The sequence below is a fragment of the Hylobates moloch genome, unplaced genomic scaffold (genome assembly GCF_009828535.3).
Source record: "Hylobates moloch isolate HMO894 unplaced genomic scaffold, HMol_V3 SCAFFOLD_8, whole genome shotgun sequence".
Lineage (NCBI taxonomy): Eukaryota > Metazoa > Chordata > Mammalia > Primates > Hylobatidae > Hylobates > Hylobates moloch.
Window position 1 is genome coordinate 39522257 of NW_026652283.1, and position 27474 is coordinate 39549730.

Sequence of the window (27474 nt, forward strand, 5' to 3'; positions counted from 1 at the left end):
GTGGAGGGATCACCTGAGCCCAGGAGTTCGAAACCAGCCTGAGTAACATAGTGAGACCCCCCAAAAGTAAAAATATTAGCTGGGCATGGTGGCAAGTGCCTGTGGTCTCAGCTACTTGGGAAGCTGAGGTGGGAGGATCACTTAAGCCTGGAAAGTTGAGACTGCAGTGAGCTGTGATTGTGCCATTACCCTCCAGCCTGGGTGACACAGTAAGACCCTACCTCAAAAAAAAAATCTCAATTTGGAGACACAGCTCATGGGAAACCACACTCTGCAGATTGGGAGAACCATAGCCAGGGCCACAAGAAGGGAGGCTGGGGATCTCAGCAGTCTCTACTAACTGAGAGGTACCCAATGAATGGAGACCATCAGCCCTTCTCCGCTGACGGTCCCCAGCTCCTGCCCCCACTACGCCCACTCCAGCCAAACCTGCCCGTCTTTGTTCAGATGGCTTCCTCTCCCCAGAATGCCTCCCTGCCCATCTGTACACATTCAAATATTCCCCAGCTAGAATCTCCTCTTTCCAGCACCTGGCCGAGGTCTGACACTTTTTGCATTCAGGCGAGAAGTGTGGTCCTCCTTCCCAGAACTCAGACCCCTTCAGCATTTTATCTTCACCTCCCTTTGGACTCAGAGCTCTTCCTATCTTGGATTGGAGTTATGTAGCAGGTTGGAAAGAATTATTATCTTGACAGCTGGTGCCAGAATGCCTCTTAGGGGGAACTGCCTTTGTTCAGGAAAATATTTTCATGAGCTGCTCAGGGTAGATAGAGGTGAGATCCTGAGGGCTGGGTTAGCAGCAGGCAAAGCAGCAAGACAGCTAACCTGCTCTGCACACATCAGGGAATTGGGGAGTGGGTGGGGAGAAGAGGAACCAGGGGAGGGAAGTAAAGGAGGAGGGAGGAAAGCGCAGTATTGTGGAGAAGCTGGAGATGTTTTCAGATGAGGATATTCAATGTCCAGTTTTTGTCTGGTTTTGGTAACAGCTTTATTGAGATATCATTCGCATACCATGTGATTTACCCACTTAAGTTACGCAAGCCTTCTTTTTTTTTTTTTTTTGAGACAGAGTCTCACTCCGTGACCTAGGCTGGAGTGTAGTGGCACAATCTTGGCTCACTGCAACCTCTGCCTCCCGGTTTTAAGTGATTCTTGTGCCTCAGCCTCCCGAGTAGCGGGATTACAGGTGCCCGCCACCACGCCCAGCTGATTTTTGTATTTTTAGTAGAGAAGGAGTTTCACCATGTTGGCCGGGCTGGTCTCGAACTCCTGACCTCAGGTGATCCACCTGCCTCAGCCTCCCAAAGTGCTGGGATTACAGGTGTGAGCCACCGCGCCTTGGCCGCAATCCTTATTTTTGTGTTTATTGCTGCAATGCAACCCCTTCATGTCCATCAACCTTCAGTGAAGTCAGCATCACACTCTAAGGCCTAGTGGGGAAAGGGACAGTCTCTCATGTTTGGGTCTCTATCCAAACTGAGTCTCTATCCAGCTGAGACATGGGTTATAGCTGTTCACAAACCCCTCTCCTGTGAGCTCCTCCAGGACAGTTTCCCAATCTAATTCATGTCGGTGAACAGGCATTAGTCAGTGGATTTCAAAGTCATTAATTATTAGGTTGTAATTAAACTGTTCTGCAGGCTCCCTTCATTGCACAGATAACTCCAGATAACTCTCCCCCTCTATTTGTCTCCCTGTCTCAGCCCCGTGCAGGGTTCTTTCTGTCTAGGTCCCTGTCCACTCACACACACTACTTACCCTCCCCCAGGGTCTGCACTTCAATGCTGGGGTTAAAGCTCTGGGCCTCCCAGGATGGCCCCGGGGAAGCGGCCCGGATCTGAAAGACGTAGCGGGTAGCCGGCTTCAGGTTGGTGACGGTGACTGTGGGCACCCCTGTCTTCACCATGGAGTAAGTCTGCTCACTCTGACCCTGGAGAGAGATCAAGAAGTGAAGCCCACCAGCACCAGATCCACTGTTCTAGGAGAACAAAGGGTGAACAGGAACAGGGAGGCAGGAGAAGCGTCCTTAGGTAAATGTGGGCTGAGTGCGAAAACCCAACCTCAATCATCTTGGGGGTTCCCAGGGATCTTTTCCTTGGATCCTTAGCCCCTGTGCTCACCACAAGCACCCACCCACACTCGGTGGCACTTGTAGCTGAGAATAGCCCCACCTCTGCATAAGAGAAATTTTAGAGAAGACACCAGATCCTCCTTCCGGGGGATGACAGGATGAGGGCCACCAGGGCCTGTCCATCCAGGCTGAGCTGGGCCAGTGCCCTAGGTAGGCCTGAAGCCTCAAAGGACAGAATGAGAGAATGAGCCCTGACCCATGAAAGCCCCCAGTGGCCCACAAGGCTTTTCCTTTCCTTGATGTCTGATTTTTACAACTGTCCTGCAAGGCTCAGAGGACAGAAAGTTATTATCTTCTTTGTTTGTTTCACAGATAAGGAAACGCAGTTCAGAGGGGTAAAGACTCCCCCAAGGCCCCAGCTGGAGCTATCACTGATGAGCGTCTACTCAGTGCCAGCTTCTGCATGAGACCCTTTGCCTCCCCTGAGCCTCACAGCAGCCCTGTGGAGTCAGCATTTCCATCTCCTTTTTAGGTAAGGTTCACATAAAGGAAGGGGCTGGTGCGCCCTCTGAATCCCTGCAAAGCCTGTGTTTTTTGCTCGACATCCTGCTGCCCCCCACTCCACCCCAACACACCTGACAATGGCATACTAGAGATGCTCCTCCCGTCATTTCGTCCCTGCCCACACCTTATTAGAGGCCCTGCCATATCCCCAGCCCCAGAAGGTTACTCTCCCCACTGATATTCGATGGCTCCGGCTTTTTGACCATAGCATTCAGGAATTGGGACGGACTTTGACCCAAGCTGGGCCAATCAGAATCTCTCTTCCAGGCATCTCAACAATCCATTGAAAGACAGAGAAGCAGCGGCTTCAGGACCTACAAGGTAGGGCAGGCTAGGGGCAGAGAGGAGGAAGGAGCAAGGCTGCCTACCTGGGCATTGGCAACGTGCTGCGAGCAAGCCCCTCTGCACCGTGGGCTGGACTGGGGTGCAGAGAGAGGTTGAGATGAGAAGCACTGTGGCCCCACAGAGGAGCTGCCAGACACCTGCCCAGGTCCAGTGGCCCAGCAAGGCTTCTACTCAGCAGGCTCCATGAGAGTACACTGAAGCCTTTCAAATATAGCCCTTTTATACTTGTTCTTTTTTTTTTTTTTTTTTTTTTTTTGAGACAGAGTCTTGCTGTGTCACCTAGGCTGGAATGCAGTGTGGTGCAATCTCGGCTCATTGAAACCTCCACCTCCTGGGTTCAAGCAATTCTCCCTGCCTCAGCCTCCTGAGTAGCTGGGATTACAGGCACCCACCACCATGCCTGGCTAATTTTTGTTTTTTTAATAGAGACTGGGTTTCGCCATGTTAGCCAGGCTGGTCTCAAACTCCTGACCTCAGGTGATCCACCTGCCTTGGCCTCTCAAAGTGCTGGGATTACAGGCGTGCACCACCACGCCTGGCCTTGTTCCTTCTTTTTTGTTGTTTTTGGGGTTTTGGTGGGTTTTTTTGAGACAGGGTCTCGCTCTGTTGTCCAAGCTGGAGTGCAGTGGTGCAATCACTGCTCACTGCAGCCTTGACTTCCTGGGCTCAAGCGATCTTCCTGCTTCAGCATCCCAAGTTGCTGGGACCACAGGCGCACACCACCATGCCTGGCTAATTTCTTTTTTGTAGAGGTGGGGGGGGGTCTCATTTTGTTGCCCAGGCTGGTCTTGAACTCCTGGCCTTAAGCCATCCTCCCGTCTCACCTGCTGGGATCACAGGTGGTAGCCACTGAGCCTGGCCCTTGCTCCTCTTTTTGAGGGTTTTCATGCCCAACAAACTGGGAGCATCCACCCAGCTCAGCCTTGGGGCTCTTGTCTATACCTTGATCCTTAAAGTCCATTCAGTGAGTCCTTTCTAAGCACCTGCTTCCCAGTGTCCTTTGCTGCTGTCCCTAAACATCAGCATTCCTCAGGGCTCTGTCCTGGCCACTCTTCTCAGACACATTCCCCTTCTCGTTCCTCTCCTCCAGTTCCTCCCCTGGCAGCAGCTACTGTCTCTATGCTGAGAGCCCCCAACACTCTCTCACTCTCTCTCTTTCTCTCCTCTTTCCAGGCCAGGCCTCTCCCTTAAGCTTCAGACCTGCAAGTCCACCTGGGTGTCCCAGAGGCCCCCTGAATGCTAGATGAGCAAAACCAAGTTCATCACCTTGCTCCAAGCCTGTCCTTCCACCTCAGTGCTTCTCCATCTCAGTCAGTGGCACCTCAGACTCTGGGTTACCCAGGTCAGACACCCAGCAGTGACTCAGGACTCTCTCCTCCTTCCCACTCACCCCCAACACTCACAGGTCTCAACAGACTTCTAGTATTCAAAAACTATTTTGAGCAAACGAATCTCTCATGTCATTGAGGAGTGAGTGAAGTTCTGACATATTTAGAAGCTGAAAGAGGTTTCACTTTAGTGAATATAATTTGCACCAAGATGAGAAACAGTTTAACGGTAGTTTGCATATCAGATTTAAAGACAATAAATTGGCCTGGTGCAGTGGCTCACGCCAGTAATCCCAGCACTTTGGGAGGCTAAGGCGGGTGGATCACAAGGTCAGGAGATATAGACCAGCCTGGCCAACACGATGAAGCCTTGTCTCTACTAAAAATACAAAAATGAGCTGGGTGTAGTGGCACATGCCTGTATTCCCAGCTACTTGGGAGGCTGAGGCAGGAGAATCACTTGAAACTGGGAGACGGAGGTTGCAGTGAGCCGAGATCATGCCACTGCACTCCAGCCTGGGCGACAAGAATGAAACTCTGTCTCGAAATAAATAAATAAATAAATAAAAATAAAGGTAATAAATTTATGGGGAAAAGAGCAGATTGGGATGTGACTCCATTTGTAACATCGCAGCTAAGCTGCAACCACAGACTGACAATGGATACAAGAGGTCAGCAAAAATCAGCACAAGTATCCTATGGGTATCAATTGGCCATATGGAGTTCACAATCAAGAGTTCTGTACATATTTTTTATCACTGTAAATGCTGTGCTACACATTTTTTATATGACTGGAATTACAATAACTCATACGTTTATTGTTCTGGAAAGCTGGCTGTTAAATATCTACCAGCACACCACTACACCTAGCAATGTGCTCCATGGTCAGGCATTTCTGTGAAACTAGAAATGATATGATCTTTCTGTGTCCTTTTTCTTTAAAAGGGCTCTACAAATGGTACGTGTAAGATTCAGCCACACAAAATCTGGACGGGTCCCCAGAGAAAGCTCTTTGTCAACCAAAACACTAGGTGACACAGGGACAATGGAGACAGTTGGTGACGGAGATAGACCTGAGCGGAGAAAGGAAGAGCAGGAGTCTGGAGGAGGAGGGAGAGACTTGAGCCTGGGGCCCCTAGGAGACGGGTGGTTATGTTTACAAAGGGAGTAACGAGGGCTTTTGCTGGGAGGATGGCCTGAAGAACCAGAAACTCTGCGGGACAGGTGCGGGGCAGGTTCCAGGTCCCTCTCAGACACGCACTCACCTTCTCGTAGTATCGGATCTCGTACTCGGTGTCATTGGCCCCAGGGGCTCCAGCAGGGATAGGCTCCCGCCACGACAGGGACACGCTCTGGGGTTCCACTCGGTCCCTGCGGATCTCATCGTCCTCCCAGGGCGCTGAAAGTAAGTTACGTGGGATTCTCCACCTTGACCCACTGCACGGCAGGGCTGGGGCTGCGGGGAAGAGGGTGCGGCGCGCGGGTCTGTGGGACGGGACTAGAGAGGCCTGGGGCGTGGTCTAACGGGTTGTGGGCGGGGCTAGGAAACTGCCTGAGAGGCATGGCCAAAGGGGAGGAGTCTGTGAGACCAGAGGAAAGGGGCCCCTCTGCCCCCACAGCCCTTTTCTTCATTGTCCTCTAGAGGGAAAAGCATTAGGCCTTCTGCTGCTTGCCCACCCATTACGGCCCAGCTTCTCTCATGGTGGTTGACTCTAATGCTCCAGGCTCTTTCTATACTTGCTGCAGCTTGGAGACATAAGAGAGCATTTAGAGGCAGAAGGACCTGCTACTTAACGATTCCAATGGTCTGGTCAAGAGGTAATACACTCAACAAACTAGAAATAGAAGGAAATTATCCCCAAAGAATAAAGGCCATATATGAAAAGCCTACAGTGAGCATCATACCCAATGGTGAAAGACTGGAAGCCTTCCCTCCAACATCAGGAAAAGGTAAGATGTCTGCTGTCATCACTTTTATTTATCATAATACCAGAAGTTCTAGCCAGAGTAGTTAGGCAAGAAAGAGAAATAAAAGGCATCCAAACTGGAAAAGAAGCAGGAAATTTATCTCTGTTTACAGATGGCATGATCTTATATGTAGAAAACCCCAAAATTTTTAGGCCAGGTGTGGTGGCTCACGCCTATAATCCCAGCACGTTGGGAGGCTGAGGCAGGCGGTTCATGAGGTCAAGAGATCAAGACCGGCTGGGCGGGTGGATCACTTGAGGTCAGGTCGAGGTGGGTGGATCACTTGAGGTCAGGAGTTCGAGACCAGCCTGATCAAATGGTGAAAACCTGTCTCTGCTAAAAAAAAAAAAAATACAAAATTAGCCAGGCATGGTGGTGCATGCCTGTAATCCCAGCTACTTGGGAGGCTGAGGCAGAAGAATCACTTGAACCCAGGAGGTGGAGGTTGCAGTGAGCTGAGATCGTGCCATTGCACTCCAGCCTGGGCAACAATCCTGGCCAAATGGTGAAACCCTCTATAAAATACAAAATGACTGGGATGGTGGCCTCTGTATCCCACTATTTGGGAGGTGAGGCGGAGGCAGAGGTTGCAGTGAGCCGAGATCACGCCACTGCACTCCAACCTGGGCAACAGAGCAAGACTCCATCTCAAAAAAAAAAAAAAAAAAAAATTTAGAACTAATAAACAAAATACAGCAAAGTTGCAAAATACAAAACCAATGCACAAAAATTTGTTGTGTTTTTATACACAATGAACAATTCAAAAAGGAAATTAGGAAAACAATCCCACTTACGATAGCATCAAAAATAATAAAATACTTAGACATAAACTTAACCAAAGGGATGAAAGACTTTTATACAGAAAACTATAAAATATTGCTGAAAGAAATGAAATAAAACACAAATAATTGGAAAGGCATCCTGTGTTTGGATGAAATAAAACACAAATAATTGGAAAGGCATTCATGGAATAGAACACTTAATATTGTTAAAATGTCTCTACTACCAAAAGTGATCTACAGATTTAATGCAATCCTATCAAAATCCCAGGCATTTTTTGCAGAAATAGAAAATCATCCTAAAATTCAAATGGAATCTAAAAGGACCATGAATAGTCAAGACAATCATGGGAAGTAAAAATAAAGGTGGGCCAGAGGCAGTGGCTCACACCTGTAATCCCAGCACTTTGAGAGGCCAAGGTGAGAGAATCACTTGTGGCCAGCATTTTGAGACCAGCCTGGGCAACACAGGGAGACTCCATCATTTACAAAAACCAACCAACAACAAAACCTACACACACACACACACACTCACACGCAAAGGTAGAGTCCTCACACTCCCTTACTTCAAAACATATTTCAAAGCTACAGTAATCAAAGCAATATAGTACAGACATATAGACCAATGAAACAGAATACAGAGCCCAGAAATAACTCCTCTCCATGTATGGTCAAATGATCTCCCACAAGGGTACCAAGGTTATGCTATGCAGAAAGGATAGTCTCTTCACCAAATGGCACTGAGAAAAGTGGATATCCACCTACAAAAGAATGAAGTTGGACCCTCACCTAACATCATATGCAAAAAATGAACTCAAAGTGGGTTAAAGACCTAAATGTAGGATCTGAAATGATAAAACTCCTAGAAGAAAACACAGGGGAAAAGATTCATGACACTGGATTCAGCAATGATTTCTTGGATATGACACCAAAAGCACAGGCAGCAAAAACAAAAACAGACAAATGAGACTATATCAAACTTTAAAACTTCTGCAGGGCAAAGGCAACAATAATCAGACTGAAGAAGCAATCTTTGAAATGGGAGAAAATGCTTGCTAACCATTTATCTAAGGGGTTAATATCCAGAATGTATAAAGAACGTCTAGAACTCAACAACAAAGACCAAATAACTCAATTAAAAAATAGACAAAGGACTTGGGTAGGTTTTGTTTTTTTGTTTTGTTTTGTTTTGTTTTGTTTTTTGCTATCAAGCAAGGCAGTGGGAGTGGAGAAGGAACAAAGAAATCTATAACTGGTTGTGATCAATTAGTTGTAAACAACACTGCACTCAGACCAGCTCGAGTAGACATTTCTTCAAAAAAGATATATAGGCCAGGCGCGGTGGCTCTTGCCTGTAATCCCAGCACTTGGGGAGGCCAAGGGGGCAGATCACCTGAAGTCAAGAGATTGAGACCAGCCTGGCCAACATGGTGAAGCCCCGTCTGTACTAAAAATACAAAAGTTAGCAGGGTGTGGTGACGTGCACCTGTAATCCCAGCTACTCCGGAGGCTGAGGCACAAGAATTGTTTGAACCTGGGAGGCAGAGGTTGCAGTGAGCTGAGATTGCACCACTGCACTCCAGCCTGGGCAACAGAGTGAGACTCTGTCTCAAAAAAAAAGATATACAAAAGACCAAGAAGCACATGAAAAGATGCTTAATATCATTAATCATCAGGGAAATCAAAATCAAAATCACAATGAGATATCACCTCACACCCTTTAGGATGGCCACTACCAAAAATATGGGACATAACAAGGTTGGCAAGAACAAGAAAAAATTGCAACCCTTGTACACCATTGTGTAGGAATGTAAATTGGTAGGAATGTAAACTGGTGCAGCTGCTATGGAAAACAATATGGAGGTTCCTCAAAAAATTTTAATTACTATATGATCCAGCAATCCTGTTTCTGGGCATATATCCAAATGAACTGAAATCAGGTCTTGAAGAAATACTGCTTACCCATGTTCATTGCAGCATTATTCACAATAGCCAAGAGGTGGAAGCAACCTAAATGTCCATAAGTGGATAAATGGATAAAGAAAATATGGTGTATACTCCATGGAATACTATGCAGCCATAAAAAAGGATGAGTTCCTGTCCTTTGCAGGGACATGGATGAAGCTGGAAACCATCATTCTAAGCAAATTATCACAAGGACAGAAAACCAAACACCACATGTTCTCACTCATAGGTGGGAATTGAACAATGAGATCACTTGGATACAGGGCAGGGAACATCACACACCAGGGCCTCTCGGGGGGTAGAGGGTGGGGGGAGGGATAGCAATAGGAGAAATACCTAAGGTAAATGACGAGTTGATGGGTGCAGCAAACCAACATAGCACATGTATACCTATGTAACAAACCTGCATGTTGTGTACATATACCCTAGAACTTAAAATATAATAATAAAAAAAGAGTAAAAAGAAAAGAAAAAAGAATATATGGTGTAAACATACAACAGGATATTACTCAGTCCTTAAAAAGAAGAAAATTCTGTCATATGCTACAATATGAATGAACCTTGAAGACATTATGCTAAAGTGAAACAATTCGTCAGAAAAAGGCAAATACTGCATGATTCCACTTACACGAGGTATCTAAAGTAGTCAAACTGTTTGAAACAGAAAGTAGAATAGTAGGCCAGGTGCAGTGGCTCATGCCTGTAAACCCAGCACACTGGTAGGCCAAGGCCAGTAGATCACTTGAGGCCAGGAATTCAAGACCAGCCTGGACAATGTAGTGAAACCCTGACTCTACCAAAATTATAGAAATTAACCAGGCCTGGTGGCGGGCGCCTATAATCTCAGCTACTTGGGAGGCTCAGGCAGGAGAATCACTTGAACCCAGGAAGTGGAGGTTGCAGTGAGCCAAGATTGCACCAGTGCCCTCTAGCCTGGTTGATAGAGTGAGACCCTGTCTCGAAAAAGAAAAAAAAGAAAGAAAGAAAAAAAAGAAGTAGAATGGTAGTTGCCAGGGGAGGGTGGTGGGGGTAAAGGGGAGTTGTTGACTGGATACTGGATATAGAATTTCAGCTTTGCAAGATGAAAAGTTCTACATCCAGGTATGGGAGTTCATGCCTGTAATCTCAGCACTTTGGGAGGGCCAAGGTGGGAGGATCGCTTGAGCCCAGGAGTTCAACACCAGCCTGGACAACAAAGTGAGACCCTGTCTCTACAAAAAATCAAACAATTAGCTGGGCATGGTGTCATTCACCTGGGGTCCCAGCCACGTGGGAGGCTGAGACAGGAGGATTGCCCTAGACTAGAAGGTCAAGGCTGCCACTGCACTCCAGCCTAGGCAATACAGCGAGACCCAGTCTCAAAAGAAATAAAAATAAAAATAAAGGAAAAAAAACTATAGAGATCCTTTGGACAACGTATCTAGTTAACATTACTGTACTATACAAATGAAATGGGTTCAGATGATACATTTTATGTGTTTTTTACAGTAAACAAAATGTTGCCCAGGTCACAACCCAGAGCAAACAAACCATCATCTCTGTACGCTGGAGCTCAGGGATTAGTTGCTTTTATTTTTTATTTATTTATTTGCTTATTTTTTGAGACAGAGTCTCACTCTGTCGCCCAGGCTGCAGTGCAGTGGTGGGATCTCGGCTCACTGCAAGCTCCACCTCCCGGGTTCACTCCATTCTCCTGCCTCAGCCTCCCAAGTAGCTGGGACTACAGGCGCCTGCCACCATGCCTGGCTAACTTTTTGTATTTTTAGTAGAGACGAGGTTTCACCGTGTTAGCCAGGATGGTCTCGATCTTCTGACCTCGTGATCCGCCCACCTCGGCCTCCCAAAGTGCTGGGATTACAGGTGTGAGCCACCGCGCCTGGCCAGTTGCTTTATTTTTTAAGTTTCTTGGTGATTCCAGTGTGCACACAAGTTTGAGAACTGCCAGTCTGGATGATGCCAGATGAACAGCAGCATACACACACATACACACGTATACGGGAGGTAATAAGGCCTGGGGTTAGTGTTTGGCAAAGGGGTTTCCAAGAGAAGATGCCAGGAAGGCAGTGGGAGAAATGGTTCCGGGGCTCAGAAAAGGTGTCTGGGAGAAAGATGGAGATGCAGGAGCCATGAGAAGGTGAAGGGATGAAACTGTCCAGGGAAAATGCATAGAAAGAGAAGAGGAAAAGCTTTTAGGGAATAAGCCTGAGACACGCCAACATATAAGAAACAGGCAAAGGAAGAGAAGCTTGACAAGGAGGAGCCACAGAGGCAGGAGGAAGACAAAGGGTGAGCAAGGTGATGGAAGCCCAGGGAAGAGAATTTAGGAAGGTTCCCTCCTGACTTTTCCGGTGGTTAGCCCACTATTGGTCCACAAGCAAGTGATCTTACTCCCTGAGCCTCGGTTTCCCTGTGTGTAAAATGGGAACAATGATGACACCTCCTAGGCTTGCTGTGGGAATTTTATGAAGTAATGTGTATGGGGGACTGAGCAAGTGCTTAGCACCAGCATTCCAGCAAGAGGAGCTGGCACTGGGCCATGTCTCACACTGAGAGGAGACAGAGTAAGATGATGATTCAAACTTCCCACTGGCTTTCATAAAGTGGACGTTCCCGGTGCCTTCGGGGGATTGAGGAAAGCACCGAGCAGATAGTAATAAGGCAAGGAAGTGGAAACAGGGAGTAGGTGGCTCAGGCTCTGACAAGTGCGTGGATGTGGCTTCTAGTCTTAAATGGTATATATATCTAGCAGCCTCCACTCCATGTCTTTCCCAAATTCCAATTAAAACATAAAGACACAGTAAGAGTTGAAAACCTACACCATCACCATAAACTAGTCTTGACAGCTGATCGCCAGAATGGGGGCTGGAGAGTAGAGTGGCACATTTCTACTTATGATCAAGGAAGTGGGACTAGATCAAAAAGTGCAATTGTAATGAACCCCCAGGCTATACTGCCCACAGAGTGGCACTGCCTCCCATTCTAAAAATAACTCAAAAAATCCTTTATTCCTCCCTTCAGTGTCTGACCCTTTAAAAAAAAAAAAAAAAGCCAGGTCTTTGTCAAGTGGACAATGCACAGCCAGCACTCTACTGCAGAGCTGCTTTCGAGGAAGAGTGCTCTTCCCTATCCCCCGGGGGCGCTTCTCAGCCAAAATTCACTTTGAGATGGCAGCTCCCAGAAAAGGCCTGAGCACAAAGGCAAGAGGAGTGATGAAGCATTCTAGGAGGTGGCAAAGTTCCTTGTGAATACACATAGGGGCAGAGATGGAAAAGGAGGCTAGAAATGTCCATTTGTGAGCTACATTTGTGGAAAGCATCAGATGGCCAGGATAGAGAGGATAGAGAGGTAGAAGATGGTTCCAGCTCAGCTCTGAAGAGATAATTAGATGAAAGCCTGATAAATCCTGCTAGTGGAGCTAAAAACTAACACCAAGCACCTGCTCTCCAGCTGTAGATTTGGGATGGGAATCAGCCAGCACCCAAGTGGGGCCAAAGTTAGAGCAGATAGTACTGGAAACCTAGTCAACAGCCTTGTCCCCCTTTCCTGCAAGCTGAGCTGAATTTTTGGTTCATAGTCTACTGTCTCCCCATAGGTGACTTGGGTAGCTTCTGGTTGCTCTAAAACATTTGTGTGCACTTATTCCCTTTGCCAATGAAGGGTTTAGGGTTGGGCTTATAATCCAGTTCTGGCCAACAAAAGAAGTTAGCTGGGGACAGGGGATTCAGAGAAAAGTTTCTTACTTTTAAAAAGATATCTGCAAGGAAGAAACAGTTCTTTTTCTGCCTCTGAATGGTAAGGATGTGATGTCTGGAGCTGCTGCAGCCACCTTGCTACCATGAGGGAACCAGCCTATGTGATAAGAATGGCAGAGTGGACAGACATAAAAAACCTGGGTCCTTGAGGACACTTTTGAGCTGCTGAATGAACCAAGCTTTAACTCTAGCCCTCTTATGTGAGCTAAGAAATCATTTAAGTTAAAGTCAGTTAGGGCCCAGCACTGTGGCTCACGCCTATAATCCCAGAGCTTTGAGAGGCATAGATGGGGGTCTTGCTTGAGGTCAGGAGTTAGAGACCAGCGTGGGCAACATAGCAATACTCTGTCTCTACAAAAAAAATTTTAAAAGAAAAAAAAGGTTATCTGGGCATGTTGGCACATGCCTGCAGTCCTAGCTACTTGGGAGGCTCAGGCGGGAGGATCACCTGACCCCAGGAGTTTGAGGTCACAGTGAGCCTATGATCATGCCACTGTACTCCAGCCTGAGTGACAAAGTCTCTAATAATAATAATAATAATAATATAATAATATCAGTTAGACTGAGATTTATTGTTACTTGCAGCTGAAAACCTCATAACTAATTCAAAGGGCAATTCATGCATCTTTTTTGTTGCTGTTGACAAACACCAGCTATTTTCTTACTCAAGAACAAGTAAACAGAAAACACCAGAAATTGGGTATATGAAAAAATATTTCAGAATAAGGGAATAGGGACATTATTCTGAAGACTCAGGAGAAGCAGATCTTGAAAAGTGATTTAATATGATACAGAGTAAGTAAAACGCTCTGGCACTTTAAGAAGAAAGAAAACACAGCCTCCACCAATTAGGTACAGAAGGTCATAAGGAGAAAACAGGTGGAGAAGAAAAAGAAACAAGATGAGATAAAAATGGAGAAACTGAGAAGGGCTGGGTGAAGAAACTAAAAGTGCATCAGCAAAATTGAAATGTTTAAAATAAAATTCATTCCAAATACAAGGAATTTTAACAAAATCACAAACAGAATGCAAAACGAACCCCTCTCAGTCTTTGGAACATCAAGTAAAAAATAAGAAGGAACTACAACCGAATAATAACTCGTGATGGTTTAACTGATGATTGTTTTACAACGGTGTCAAAGCAATACAACCATTCTGTTTTTGCACTTTCAGTACAGTGTTCAATAAATCACATGAGATACTCAGTGTAAAATACTCATTGTAAAATAGGTGATTTTGCCCACCTGTAGGTTAATGTAAGTGTTCTGGGCATGTTTAAAGTAGGCTAGGCTAAGGTATGATATTTGGCAGGCTAGGTGCATTAAATGCATTTTCAACTTATAATAAGCCCAATGGGACATAAGCCTGTCATTAAGTTGAGGAACATCTGTGTATATATAGATAGACATAGATATAGATCTATAAAGACAGAGAGAGAAAGAACTACACTATAAAATAGTGCACATTGTTTTAAAGTAGCCATGAAATAGTTTAAAAATTTTTACCATGTACAAACCTCTATGAAGCACTACAATCAGCAACGTAAAGATAAACAAAATAAAAGCAAGTCATCTGGAAATAAAAGCACACCCTCTAAAATAATTTGAGTCAAAACCACAACACTAAAAGAAAACACAGAAACGTTAACCTCGGACTAAGCAATGGTTTCTTAGCAATGACACCAAAAGCACAAGCAACCAAAGAAAAAATAAATAAACTTGACTTCATCAAAATTAAAAGTTTTGGCGGGGCACAGTGGTTCACACCTGTAACCAAGATCATGCCACTGCACTCCAGCACGGGTGACAGGCAGAGTGAAACTCTGTCTCAAAAAAAAAAAAAAACAACAACAACAACAAAAACAAAAACTTCAAGAAAGCAGGAGAGTGGTATTAATAAAGATAAAATCATAAAATATAGCCGGACATGCTGGCGTGCACCTGCACTCCCAGCCACTTGGGAGGCTGAGGCAGCAGAATCACTGGAACCTGGGAGCCAGAGGTTTCAATGAGCTGAGATTACGCCACTGCACTCCAGCCTGGGCAACAGAGTGAGACTCCATCTCAAAAATAATAATAACAAAAAATCATAAAATAAGTGACGAAAGTAAAGAACAACGGAATTGATAGGTTCAAGAGCTGATTCTGTGTCATAACCAGTAAAATTAACTTCTGGCAAGGATAATTAAGAAAAAAAGACAGAAATCACAAGCATACAACAGGAAGAAAGAGAAAGTGAAGTTAACTCCAGGCACTGAGGAAATGTATATACATTTCTAGTAATAAATTAGAAAAAGAACAAAATATTTTCTAGGAAAGCACAAATTTATAAAACTGATCAAGAAGTTACAGTAAAGATTAAAAATATCAAACCACCAGGCGCAGTGCCTCATGCCTGTAATCCCAGCACTTTGGGAGGCCAAGGCAGGCAGATCATCTGAGGTCAGGAGTTCAAGACCAGCCTGATCAACGTGGTGAAATCCCATGTTTACTAAAAATACAAAAATTAGCTGAGCGTGGTGGTGGGCGCCTATAATCCCAGCTACTTGGGAGGCTGAGGCAGCAGAATCACTGGAACCTGGGAGGTGGAGGTTGCAGTGAGCTGAGATGGTGCCATTGCACCCCAGCCTGGGAGACAGAGTGAGACTCCATCTCAAAAAATTAAATCAATCAATCAATAAATAAAACATTCCCTCCAAAAATGGCATAGAACCCAGAAAGTTTCCCAGGCAGTTTTTCATGCCTTCAAAGAACATGTAAATGTGTTGTTAAAACTGTCCCAGAGCAGAGAAAAAGAAGAAATTTTTCCTGATAACTTTACTAAAGCCAGCATCACCATAGTGCCAAAACTTGACAAAGAACACATTACAAAACACTAATCTCTCTTAGAAATGTAGACGGGAAAAATCTTAAAATATAAGCGAATGAACTCAGCAAAACATCCAAAGAATAATATATTCATATCCAGTACAGTATAATCCAGGTGTGCAGAGAGTTCACATTGAAATATCCATTAATAGAATTCATCATACCAACAGGTCAAAAAGGAAAATATTTGGTCATATTGAAAATGCTTAATAAGCATTTTATAAAATTAACATCCATTTCTGATTTTTAGAAAAAGTTCAGTGACAGATTATATGGCCTAGGGATTAAAGGCACAGGGCTTTGAGGTCAGACAGACCTGGGTTCCAAAACCAATCTAAGATGAGTTTCATTTCTATCTTTTTTTTTTTTTTTTTTGAGGTGGAGTCTTGCTCTGTCACCCAGGCTGAAGTGCAGTGGCACGATCTCGGCTCACTGCAACCTCCACCTCCGGGGTTCAAGCGATTCTCCTGCCTCAGCCTCCCCAGTAGCTAGGATTACAGGTGTGCACCACCACGCCTGGCTAATTTTTTTTATTTTTAGTAGAGATGGGGTTTCGCCATGTTGGCCAGGCTGGCTCGAACTCCTGACCTCAAACGATCTGCCTGCCTCGGCCTCCCAAAGTGCTGGGATTACAGGCGTGAGCCACTGTGCCCAGCCCCATTTCAATGAATTAATGTAGAAAATCATATTGCACAGTGCCAAACACTGCAGCACTCGATCAGTGGAAGCTTAGTATTTTTATTGAGAAAATGGAAATAGAAGAGTATTTCCTTAACATGGCTTCTAAATCTATCTGTGTCAAAACAGTTAAGATTGTTAACATAAGGCCGTGCGTAGTGGCTCATGCCTGTAATCCCAGCACTTTGGGAGGCTGAGATGGGTGGATCACCTGAGGTCAGGAGTTCGAGACCAGCCTGGCCAACATGCTGAAACCCTGTCTCTACTAAAAATACAAAAATTAGCCGGATGTGGTGGTGCGTGCCTGTAATAACAGATACTCAGGAGGCTGAGGCAGGAGAATCGCTTGAACCCGGGAGGCGGAGGTTGCAGTGAGCCAAGACTGAACCACTGCATTCCAGCCTGGGTGACAGAGCAAGACTCCATCTCAAAAAAAAAAAAAAAAAAAAAAAAAAAAAAAAAAAAAAAAAAAAAAAAAAAAAAGATTGTTAATGTAAAATGCCAGATAAAAGTTAGTATTACACATACCATCATGCATTGCTAAATGATGGGAAGATGTTCTGAGAAAGGCGTTGTTAGGTGATTTCATTGTTGTACAAACATCAGAGTGTACTTACACAAACCTAAACAGCATAGCCTATGACACGTTTAGGCTACAACCTGTACAGCCTGGGTGACAGCATGTGACTGTACTGAATACTGCAGGCAACTGTAACAGAAAGTACTAAGTGACAGAAGTCTTTCAACTCCGTTATAATCTTACAGGATCACCATCATATATGCCATCCATTGTTGACCAAAATGTCTTTAAATGGTGCATGACTTATTAAAACAAAAGGGATTTTATAGGTAGATAGTTACAAATATGAATACAGAGATCAAGATAGACTGGAAAATTTTCTGGAAGTATATACTCTAAGATATTAATAGTTGTTTATATCTATGTAATAAGATTATGGATTTTTTTCTTCTTCTATACTGAATTTTTAAAAATGTGATCCTTTTGCAGTTTGCAAGTGTGATAATTGGGGATTCACACTCGTATGTGAGATGTGTCACCCCCGAACCTTTTTACGTTGGCAAAATACCCATCTGACATGAAAGAAAGATGGAAAAAAAGAATTTTTAAAGATGTAAATGCAATAGCAAATGTTAAATCACAATAGAGACAGGAAAAAACAGTACTGTTCCAGAAACCCAGACAAGCTGGGAAATCTCCAAAAGGCAGTGGAAATGGATTAAGAGCTCAAAAGGATAAGGGAAGTGAAGTGACAAGATTTGAGAATCAGAAAATGAATGTACAACCTAAGGCTTAGAGATATTTTTAAGAGATATATTTGAGTTATCAGAAGTTCTAGTCAAAGCCGTGGCTGAATAAAACTTTTTTTTAAAGAGACTTTTTTTTTTTTTTTTTAAGAGACATAGTCTGGCTCTGTCACTCAGGCTGGAGTGCAGTGGCACAATTATCACTCGCTGCAGCCTCAAACTCCTGGGCTCAACTGATCCTCCTGCTTCACCCTCCTGAGCACCTGGGACTACAGGCACACATCACCATGCCTGGCTAATTTTTTAAATTTTTTGTAGAGACAGGATGTCACTATGTTGCTCCTGGCCTCAGGCTCCCAAAGTGCTGAGACTACGGGCATGAGCCACTGTTCCCCGCCTGAAGAAAACTTTTCCTGGGAAAAAAAAAAGTTGTGCAAATCAAAAGGTTTACTCGATCAAAAGAAATCCATATTGGTGGCCAGGCGCAGTGGCTCACGCCTGTAATCCCGGCACTTTGGGAGGCCAAAGTGGACAGATCACGAGCTCAGGAGATCAAGACCATCCTGGCTAACATGGTGAAACCCCGTCTCTACTAAAAATACAAAAAATTAGCCAGGCGTGGCCGCATGCCCCTGTAGTCCCAGTTACTCGGGAGGCTGAGGCAGGAGAATGGCATGAACCCCAGAGGCGAAGCTTGTAGTGAGCCAAGATCACACCACTGCACTCCAGCCTGGGTGACACAGAGAGACTCCTCTCAAAAAAAAAAAGAAAAAGAAAAAGAAAGGAAAAAAAAAAAGAAATCCATATTGGTTAAATGATGATTTTCAGCCTGGCACGAGGCGGCTCATGCCTGTAATCCCAGCACTTTGGGAGGCCAAGGCGGGCAGATGACTTGAGGTCAGGAGTTTGACACCGGCCTGGCCAATATGGTGAAACCCCATCTCTACTAAAAATACAAAACTTAGCTGGGTGTGGTGGTGCACACCTGTAATCCCAGCTACTCGGGAGGCTGAGGCAGGAGAATCGCTTGAACCCAGGAGGCCGAGGTTGCCGTGAACTGTGATCACACCACCACATTCCAGCCTGGGTGATAAGAGCAAAACTCCATTTCAAAAAAAAAAAGTTTGGCTAGGCGCACAGTGGCTCACGTCTGTAATTCCAGCACTTTGGAAGGCTGAGGAGAGCAGATCATGAGGTTGAGAGATCGAGACCATCCTGGCCAACATGGTGAAACCCCGTCTCTACTAAAAAACACAAAAATTAGCTGGGCGTGGTGGCATGTACCTGTAGTCCCAGCTACTCGGGAGGCTAAGGCAGAAGAATCACTTGAACTCGGGAGGCAGAGGTTGCAGTGAATCAAGATCGCGCCACTGCACTCCAGCCTGAAGACAGAGCAACACTCTGTCTCAAAAAAAAAAAAAAAAGTTTATTTTCAACAGTAGGTTAAGTAGGTTAAAGAATTAGTCTAACATCCATGTGCATACGTGTACATGTCATATGTCCAAGTTACGTAGAAAAGAATGAAAATAACCCTAGCCTCAGACTTCTTGGCAACACCACTGCCAAAGACAGAAGCGGGATCACAGAAAGCAGGGATGCAGGGTGACAGGCCGATCCTATAGCCTCGATTAGGTAGGGAGTCAGAAACCATACCACTCGCTTATCTTTCTTGCAAAGAATACAAGCATTACTTGAAGGTCCACCCCAGCTGAGAAGCGAATCAAAAGAAACTGTCAAGAATGAAGGTGTGGTGTAAAAAGGCTGTATTATTCACCTTATGTCCAGACTCAGAGATGTATTGGCTGGTGGGTTCCATCGCCCCTACAGCCTAACTCTACAAGCTTCCTTGTCCTTTCCCGGGATCAGGAAAGGAGGTGGCCGGATGCAGCAAAACCATGCAGAGGCCGAGGGGTGGAGGTAAGGGACACAGGACCGGATCCGGCTTCCCGAGACAGAGGGAAGGAAGTAAATTCGGATTCCTACTGACATTTTTTTTAAAGGTAAGGTAAGAGATTAAGGGACTTTCCACCTCTTTTTCCCTGAGAAATCAGCGGCGAGGCCAACTGCAGAGCTGTGAGCGGGACAGAGGCTTTGTGCAAGGCGTCCAGGAGAAAGGCGAGCACCCAGCGGCTTCCCGCAGACGCACAGAACAGCGCGCCTCCAGTCTGGCCCGGTAGTATGGGGACGCCTGCATCCTCATTCCCTCTCGCACACTCGGGAGGGCGACTGACGCTGGGGGGTCCGGGGGGTGACTTTGTGTCCTGGAGAGGGGCGGGGTGCGTGTACAGAGGGTGGCTTCTGTGGGGCGGGTGGGTGGGGCTCCCGCAGGACCGACGGGGCGGCCCCGAGAGGGCGCAGGGGCAGCAGGCGCGGGGGCCTCGGGGTGGGGGGCGCGGACGGCCTTACCCCCGGGCCCGGTGGAGACGGTGACCTGCGCGTAGGTGGTTCCCGCGGCGGCCGCCGGGCCCGAGACGCCGTTGAGTGCGGCCACGCGCACGGTGTAGCGCGCGCCGGGCCGCAGGTGCAGCAGCGTGGCGGCTCGCTCCCGCAGCCCGGCCTGGCGCGGTACGAAGGCCACGCGCGGCCCGCACGGCTCGCACGCGCCCGCCGGGCCCTCGCGGCCGCAGCGCAGGCACAGCAGCGAGTAGGTGACGTCCGAGCGGCCTCCCGAGTCGGCCGGCGGCAGCCAGCGCAGTCGCAGAGCCAGCGGTGAGCGGCTCAGGCTGTACTGCAGATCCCGCGGCGCCGACGGCGGCCCTGAGGCGGCACAGGGGCGGGGCGGTCAGGGCGGGACGTGAGTGCCCGTGAGGTGGGCGGGATGCACGAGGGGGGCGGGGTCTTGTCCACCCCCCGTGAGGCAGGAGAAGCAGAGGGTCAGTCGGGGAGGAGGGAACCGGGGCGTTCATCAAGGGACTGGGTGAATGGGGGGGACGGGGGACAGGAGGGCCAGTGGCATGGGGTCAGTCAGGGAGGAGGGTAGAAGGGACGGCCGTGAAGGAACAGGGATGGATGAGCGGGAATGGGCCGTGGGAGCCAGTGGGCATGGGGGATAGGACGGTGTGAGGGGTCTGGGGTGGGAGGAATGGGGGCGTGGGTTCAGTCAGGGAGATTGGTACAGAGATGGCCCGTCAGTGAGGGGTCGAGGGCGGATGAGCCCGAGGTGAGCGGAAGCAGGGGCGAGCGGAAGCAGGGGCGGGCGGGAGCAGGGGCGGGCGGGAGGAGGGGCGGGCGGGAGGAGGGGCTCGCCCCTCCCCCAGGGAAGGGTCAGGGACGGGAGCGTGGGGGCCCTTGGGAGGTCGGAATGTGAGAGTGGCGGGGCAGTTGGTGAGGATTTGGGAGGAGGTTAGTGAGGGGCCGAGGATGGGAGCATGGGGACCGAGAACCGACGGTGCGAAGGTCGGGAGCTCCCCTTTCTGCTGGAGGGTAGGCAGGGTGAGGAGAGGGCAGCGGAGGGGCGCTCTCCTCAGTGATCCGCCAGGCATCCTAACCCCATCCTCCGTCTGGACTCTCGCAGTTGTCCTGGTTCTTCTCATCAAAGGCCCCGGCCCCCAGGGCGCGCCCAGGCTCCGCTCCCCCATACGCCGCCTTCCGGGGCGCTGGCCCCCATATCCGCCCCCATGCGCCCCAGTGTGGAGACCCTGCCCTCACCACCACCTGGATCAGGCCTTCCTCCTTGGCCACCCCCACCCCCCACCCTCCGCAGTGCAGCCTGGAGGGGGGACTCACGGGTGCAGGAAGCCGAGGGCGGGTCGGTGGGCGAGCGCGCATAGCTGTCCTGGCACACGCAGAAGGTGGAGGCGTTTTCCAGGGCCCGGCTGTGCTCTGGGCACGGTGAGCAGAGGGGCCGCCGCGGGGACACCTTGTAAAACCCTGGGGGACAGGCTGCAGGGCATGGCTGGTGAGAAGAGGGGACTCCTCCACAGTTTCTCCCCGCTTTCCTGACTGACCTGGTTAGGGCAGCGTTTATCTCCTCCAATTGCGATAGAAAAACAGTCAGGGGACTCAGCCACACCAGTCAGCGCTGCCCCGTGAAGTGACTCCTGAACAACCCATTACCTACCCTTAGAAAACGCTCAGTGTGTTCAGAAACCTTTGAAACATTTTACTTTCAGCCGGGCGCGGTGGCTCACGCCTATAATCCCAGCACTTTGGAAGGCCAAAGCTGGAGGATCACTTGAGCCCAGGAGTTGGAGACCAGCCTGGACAACATGGCCAAACCCTGTCTCTATTTATAATTTTTTAAATTACGTCTATTAATTCATTGAATCCTCACAACCACCTGTGAGGTTATATACTCTATCCTCTTTTTATTTGATTTATTTTTTATTTTTTGTTTTTTAGTCTCCTTCTATCACCCAGGCTGGAGTGCAGTGGCCAGATCTCCACTCACTGCAACCTCCATCTTCCAGATTTAAACAATTCTCCTGCCTCAGCTTCCTGAGTAGCTGGGATTACAAGCGTGCACCACCATGCCCAGCTACTTTTTTTGTATTTTTGGTAGAGATGGAGTTTCACCATGCTGACCAGGCTGGTCTCGAACCCCTGGCCTCAAGTGATCTGCCCACCTTGGTCTCCCAAAGTGCTGAAGTTGCAGGCATGAGCCAACTGTGCCCGACCCTTTATCCCCTTTTTAAAATGAAGGAGCTAAGGCTAGGAGAGGTGAAGTTGCCTACAGCTACTGTCCCACAGCCTGTGGGATTCCAGCCCAAGCCCACATCACATCACCCTCAGGACCACTGGAAGAAAATGAGTCAAACTCTGCAGTGCTGGTGTGAGGAAGAGAGGGGAGGAGAGGTGCCCCAAGAGCTGTTCCACAGTTACCCAGGGACAGACACACAAGCATACATGCACACACACACACACACACCCTCCCACCACCACCATCATGTGAGCGAGTACGTCATAAATTCCCAACTGAAAGTAAAGCCAGCCAGGTGGAGGGGGGTGGGTGGAGAGAAAAGGGGCAGTAAAAGTTCCCTGGACCATGAGTCAGACCTGGTTCCAGTCTTGACACCTACTCATTTTGCTTCTCTCACTTCTCAGAACACAGGTTGTTAAGATCACAAGCGTTTCTATCTGAACAACCTGGGTTTGTAGCTGAGTCACACCACTTATTTGCTGTGTGGCCTTGAGCACATCAGTTGACCCCTCTGAGCCTTGTGTTGAATACCTACCTCAAAAAGGTTGTTGGAGGATTGAGATAAAACATGTAAACCACCTAGCCCAGTACCAAGCACATTTTCACAATAATGGTAGTAATTATTGTTCCTCCCCACAGGCCTTAAGTGGTAACTGCTAAACACCCACTTTAAAAAAATTCCTCACCAGCTGGGCCAGGTGGTTCCTGGCCCTACCTCTCAGAGCTTGGGTGGTCCTCACCTTGTTCCCTGGCCCTGTCCTCTGGTTTAGCTGGCTGCTCTCCAGCTCCAAGAAGATGCAGCACAACAGAAAGGGTGCAGGCTAGCCCTCAGGAAGAACTTTCAGCCTGTGTGGCAGAAGAGGGGAGGGGACTAGGATTTCCACTGTCTGGAAGGCATAGGTTTGAGAGGGTCCATCTTGCCCAGAGTTCTGGGCAACACAACTCTGGGGAGGGGCTTGGCAGCCCAGGAGCCTTCAGAAGCCTCCTCTGCCTGCAGAACAGAGCATGGGCCAACTATCCCCGTGGTCTGGTGGGCAGCATAGACCCAGGCTGGGACTTGGAAAGCTTGGGTTCTAGTGTTGGCTAGGCCACTCCTTGTGCCTCTCTGGACTCAAAAAAGCATTGGTCAAATAGGAATGACAACCATGCCCTGCCCACCTCTGTTGTGAAATAGGAGAGCAAGTGAGAGCCCAGATAAATGATCTGTTCGCAGGGTTTCACAACAATAGGGGAAGAATGTTTGAGGCTCCCTCCCCACAAGTATATGAGGGTGGCTGCTGTCCTAGAGGTAGGTGGGCCCATCAGCGACCACAGTGGTATCTCTGCTGTGAGAGGCTCTGCTTAGCAGGAGTTTGTGCCGAAGAGCAGATTCGGGGATTCCTGACTGCCAGCCCCTCTCTCTCTTCAAGGTCAGAACTTCAGAGATAATCTAGCTCAGCTCCCACTGGACTGGTCCTCCAGCAGCTTCCCCAGCAGTAGCCACAGTCTTTGTCACATACTTTATCATGAGGCATTCACCCGCTTCTGAGGCTGCCTTTGTTGAACAATGCGGGCAGAAAGTGCTTCTTAGGATGAGCCCTCATTAGCTTCCCTGTCTGTAATGCCCCTTGTGCCACCCCATCACAGGGGCTCATTGTGCCGTATGGAGCCTCAGAGAACATATCTGTTTGGGTCCCTTGGCTCCAAGGCAATCCCACTGAGTTGTTTTGTTTGTTTGTTTGTTTGTTTGTTTGTTTGTGACAGAGTCTTGCTCTGTTGCCCAGGCTGGAGTGCAGTGGCACAATCATAGCTCACTACAGCCCCTGACTCCTGGGGCCAAGCAATCCTCCCACCTCAGTCCTCCCAAGTAGCTGGAACCACAGGCATGCTGTGCCACCATGCCTGGCTAATTTTTTTGTGTGGAGAGATGGGATCTCCCTGTGTTGCCCAGGCTGATCTTGAACTCCTGGCTCAAGTGATCTTCCTGACTTGGCCTCCCAAATTGCTGGGATTACAGGTGTGAGCCACTGCACCTGGCCCTAGCAGAGAATTAAAGCTACTGGTTATATGCCCTGATTTCTTCCCCCAAAGGAAACCCCAGCTCTTTTACTAATTTCTCTAGTGGCTAACAGAGGGAGAACAAAAGTCAAGGTCACTAAAGAGAAACAAAAAAGGGAAAAGAACATCTTCGTTCTATTCCCCCACTTATCCATCTATTTTTAGAGGGAAGCCTGTGTTAGCTGCAGAAGGCACTTGGAAGGCCTTAACTTTCTAAATACAAATCCAATCATTTCCCTTCCCTTCCTAATGTCCTCCAACAGCTCCCCACTGCCAACCACTCTACCCTTGGTACACTGAGCTCATCCTTTCACACCTCTGGGTCTTGTTCTATAATTCCTTATATCCCTTTTCTCCTTGCAAACTTCTATACTTCTCCAAACCCCAGTTCAAATAACATCTCCCTTGTGAAGCTTTCCTTGGCATTGTCCCCAGCTCCCCACTCCCCAAGGCAGAGCTGAGACCATTACAAGTGGCCTTTTTCTGTTCTCATCAGACGTGGATTGGGTTCCTGAGCCTCTTTCTCTCTCTCTTTCTCCCTCATTTCCCAGAGAAACCTCTTCCTCTCACTCCTGATCCATTCATTCAGCAGATATTTTTTAGCATCTACTAGGTAGGCTCTATAGATACACAACAATGAATAAAACAGACAAGGACCTTACTGTCTGTTTGTACAGATGCCCTCCCTCCCACCTTATAGGGAGAAGGGAAGCCATCGGTGGTAATTCCCTCAACATCTGCCCATCAAAACACACAAATGCCCCCATCCACAACCATCTCCCCTCTCCTCCTCCCTTCCAGTCCTAGAGGAGGGAATGAGCCACCTCCTGTTGAAAGCCAGCCCCTCTATCTCCACCCTGGATCTCTCCCTTTAACCTCATCAAATACTACATTCCATCAGTCATCTCCCCTCTTGGTAGTGAAGCAGTAAAAAGTGGCCCATTTTGGGTGCAGGCAATAAGGGCACAAACTATAAAGTATGTAAAAACAGTAATAAAACTGACTAAAATCTGGCCCGCTTTTTATTAGCAACATGCATCAGCAATTCTAGCCCACATCAGCAATAAAATACTCCTGCCTCCTGGGACTGGAATGGGGATCCCCCCATATACACACTTGGTATCCCAGTGGCTCTTTGTCCTTCTGCATACGAACAAGTCTCTCCCATCTATAATAAAAATCCTCTCTCTACCCGATGTCCTCCTCGAGATACCTCCTCTTCTCCTAATTCAAATCCAGGCTTCTAGATTCCCTGACTCAAGCTCTTCAACTTCCTTTATCCCTCAATCTACTGCAACCTGGTCTGTCTGTCCATCGCTCAGCTGCAATTGCTCTCACCAAGGCCACCAAGTGGGCACTTTCTAACCCTCGACTTACCTGACTGCTTCCCAACTCTGTAGGGCATTCCTTCCTGGACACCTCTCTCTCTTGGCTGTCATAATAACACACTCTCCTAGTTCTCCTCCATACTCTGATCACTCCCTCTCGCCTTTTTAATGGGCTGTGTATTTTTTTTTTTGAGACGGAGTCTCGCTCTGTCGCCCAGGCTAGAGTGCAGTGGCGCAATCTCGGCTCACTGCAAGCTCCGCCTCCCGGGTTCACGCCATTCTCCTGCCTCAGCCTCTCTGAGTAGCTGGGACTACAGGCGCCCGCCACCGCGCCCGGCTAATTTTTTGTATTTTTAGTAGAGACGGGGTTTCACCGTGGTCTCGATCTCCTGACCTCGTGATCCACCCGCCTCGGCCTCCCAAAGTGCTGGGATTACAAGCGTGAGCCACCGCGCCCGGCCGGGCTGTGTATTTTTTACTTGTCCTGAAGTATTGCTATTCTATGAGTCTTCATTGTTGGCCCTCTTGGCTTCTTACGCCACACATTCTCCTGGTCTGTCCCAACCACACCCACAGCTTCGAGTACTAGCTCTGTCTTGCAGATCTCCAGACCCACTTTCCAGCTACCTCCACTGGAATGCACCATGGACATCATAAATACGTGTCTATCCATGTCCTGTGTTCTGTACCCCAGTGAATGATCCCTCTGTCCATTCAATCCCCAGTAGCATGTAAGTCAAAGGGGACTCCTTTCTCCTCCTGTATCACATGGCCACTAAGTGCTGTGGATACTAACTCATGATCCCATCTATCCTCATCTCTCAATGATCTCTGCTACTACCTTAGTTCAGCCCTTGTGCTCTTTCTCCTGCAGTATTGCACCATCTTCCTTGTTCATCTTCTGGCTCCTAATCCTTCCCTCTTCAATCCTTTCTTTGCAATTGCAGCTTGAGTGATATTTTGAAAATACAAATCTGAGCATGTCAGATCCCTGCTTCAAATCCTCCCCATTGGCCTAAAGCATAAAGTCTAAGCTCTTTATCCCAACATTCAAGGCCCTTCATGATTTCCACCTGCTCCTCTCCAACCCCATCACTTCACTCCCACAGCCCCACATGCCCTCTGCTCTAACCACATTTAGTTACATAGGCTCAGCCATGCTATGTTCCCTCCTGCCTCCATGCTTCTACATGCAGTTCCTAAGCTTAGAATGCTCTAAGCTGCCTGGGAAAAAGACCTTCTCCCTTCTCTGGGAAGCCTTCTCCATGCTTAGAATTAGGTTCTCCCTTCCATGCTTCCTTAGCTCTCTGTTTATGTGTCACACCCTATAGTAACCACTTTTTCACCCAATGCATTTTCACTGAACACCTACCATATGCCTTATCCTGTTATGAATGCTGGGGCTGCTGACACTAGTAAGACCCAGTGCCTGAGCTCAAGAAGTTCCTAATTTAGGGTGTGATCCCTGTAGTCCCACCTACTCAGGAGGCTGAGGCAGAAGGAATGCTGGAACCCAAGAACTCAAGGCTGTAATGCACTATGATCATACCTATGAATAGCTGCTACACGCAAGCCCAGGCAACATAGACATACCCCCATCTCTAAAAAAATAAAAGAAGTTCTTAATCTAGTGGTGAAAACACACATAAGTAGATCAGTGCCTGCCATGGGGTAAGTACAGAAATAGTTTTCAATGAATGCTGGAGAGCACCGAGGTGGATCCTAACTATATCTGGAGAGCTCAGGGAGGTTCGTGCCTCCCGGTCTTTCTCTAAATTACAATTTCCGCAGGGAGGAGATGGTGGCATTCATCTATATACATATAATAAGCCCTCAATAAATGCAGCTGGCACATCCTCAATTCATATTAGATGGATGATTGAACAA

General features: G+C 47.7%; 1 protein-coding gene and 1 non-coding gene across 4 annotated transcripts in view; one reads left to right on the top strand and one right to left on the bottom strand.

Moving 5' to 3' along the window:
- The window catches only part of EPHA10 (EPH receptor A10), a 52659-nt gene that overhangs the window by 20145 nt on the left and 5040 nt on the right, over window positions 1-27474 (bottom strand). For all 3 annotated transcript variants that reach the window (XM_032160294.2, XM_032160292.2, XM_058443576.1), the window contains exons 4-7: window positions 21310-21465; window positions 19990-20340; window positions 5574-5707; window positions 1759-1930 (exon numbers count right to left, since the gene is read on the bottom strand). In XM_032160294.2, coding sequence (XP_032016185.1) covers window positions 1759-1930; window positions 5574-5707; window positions 19990-20340; window positions 21310-21465 — 813 coding nt within the window. The remainder of the gene's footprint in view (window positions 1-1758; window positions 1931-5573; window positions 5708-19989; window positions 20341-21309; window positions 21466-27474) is intronic.
- LOC116474050 (small nucleolar RNA U13) lies at window positions 17315-17415 on the top strand. Its single transcript, XR_004249587.1, has one exon. It is a non-coding gene; the product is annotated as a small nucleolar RNA U13 (small nucleolar RNA).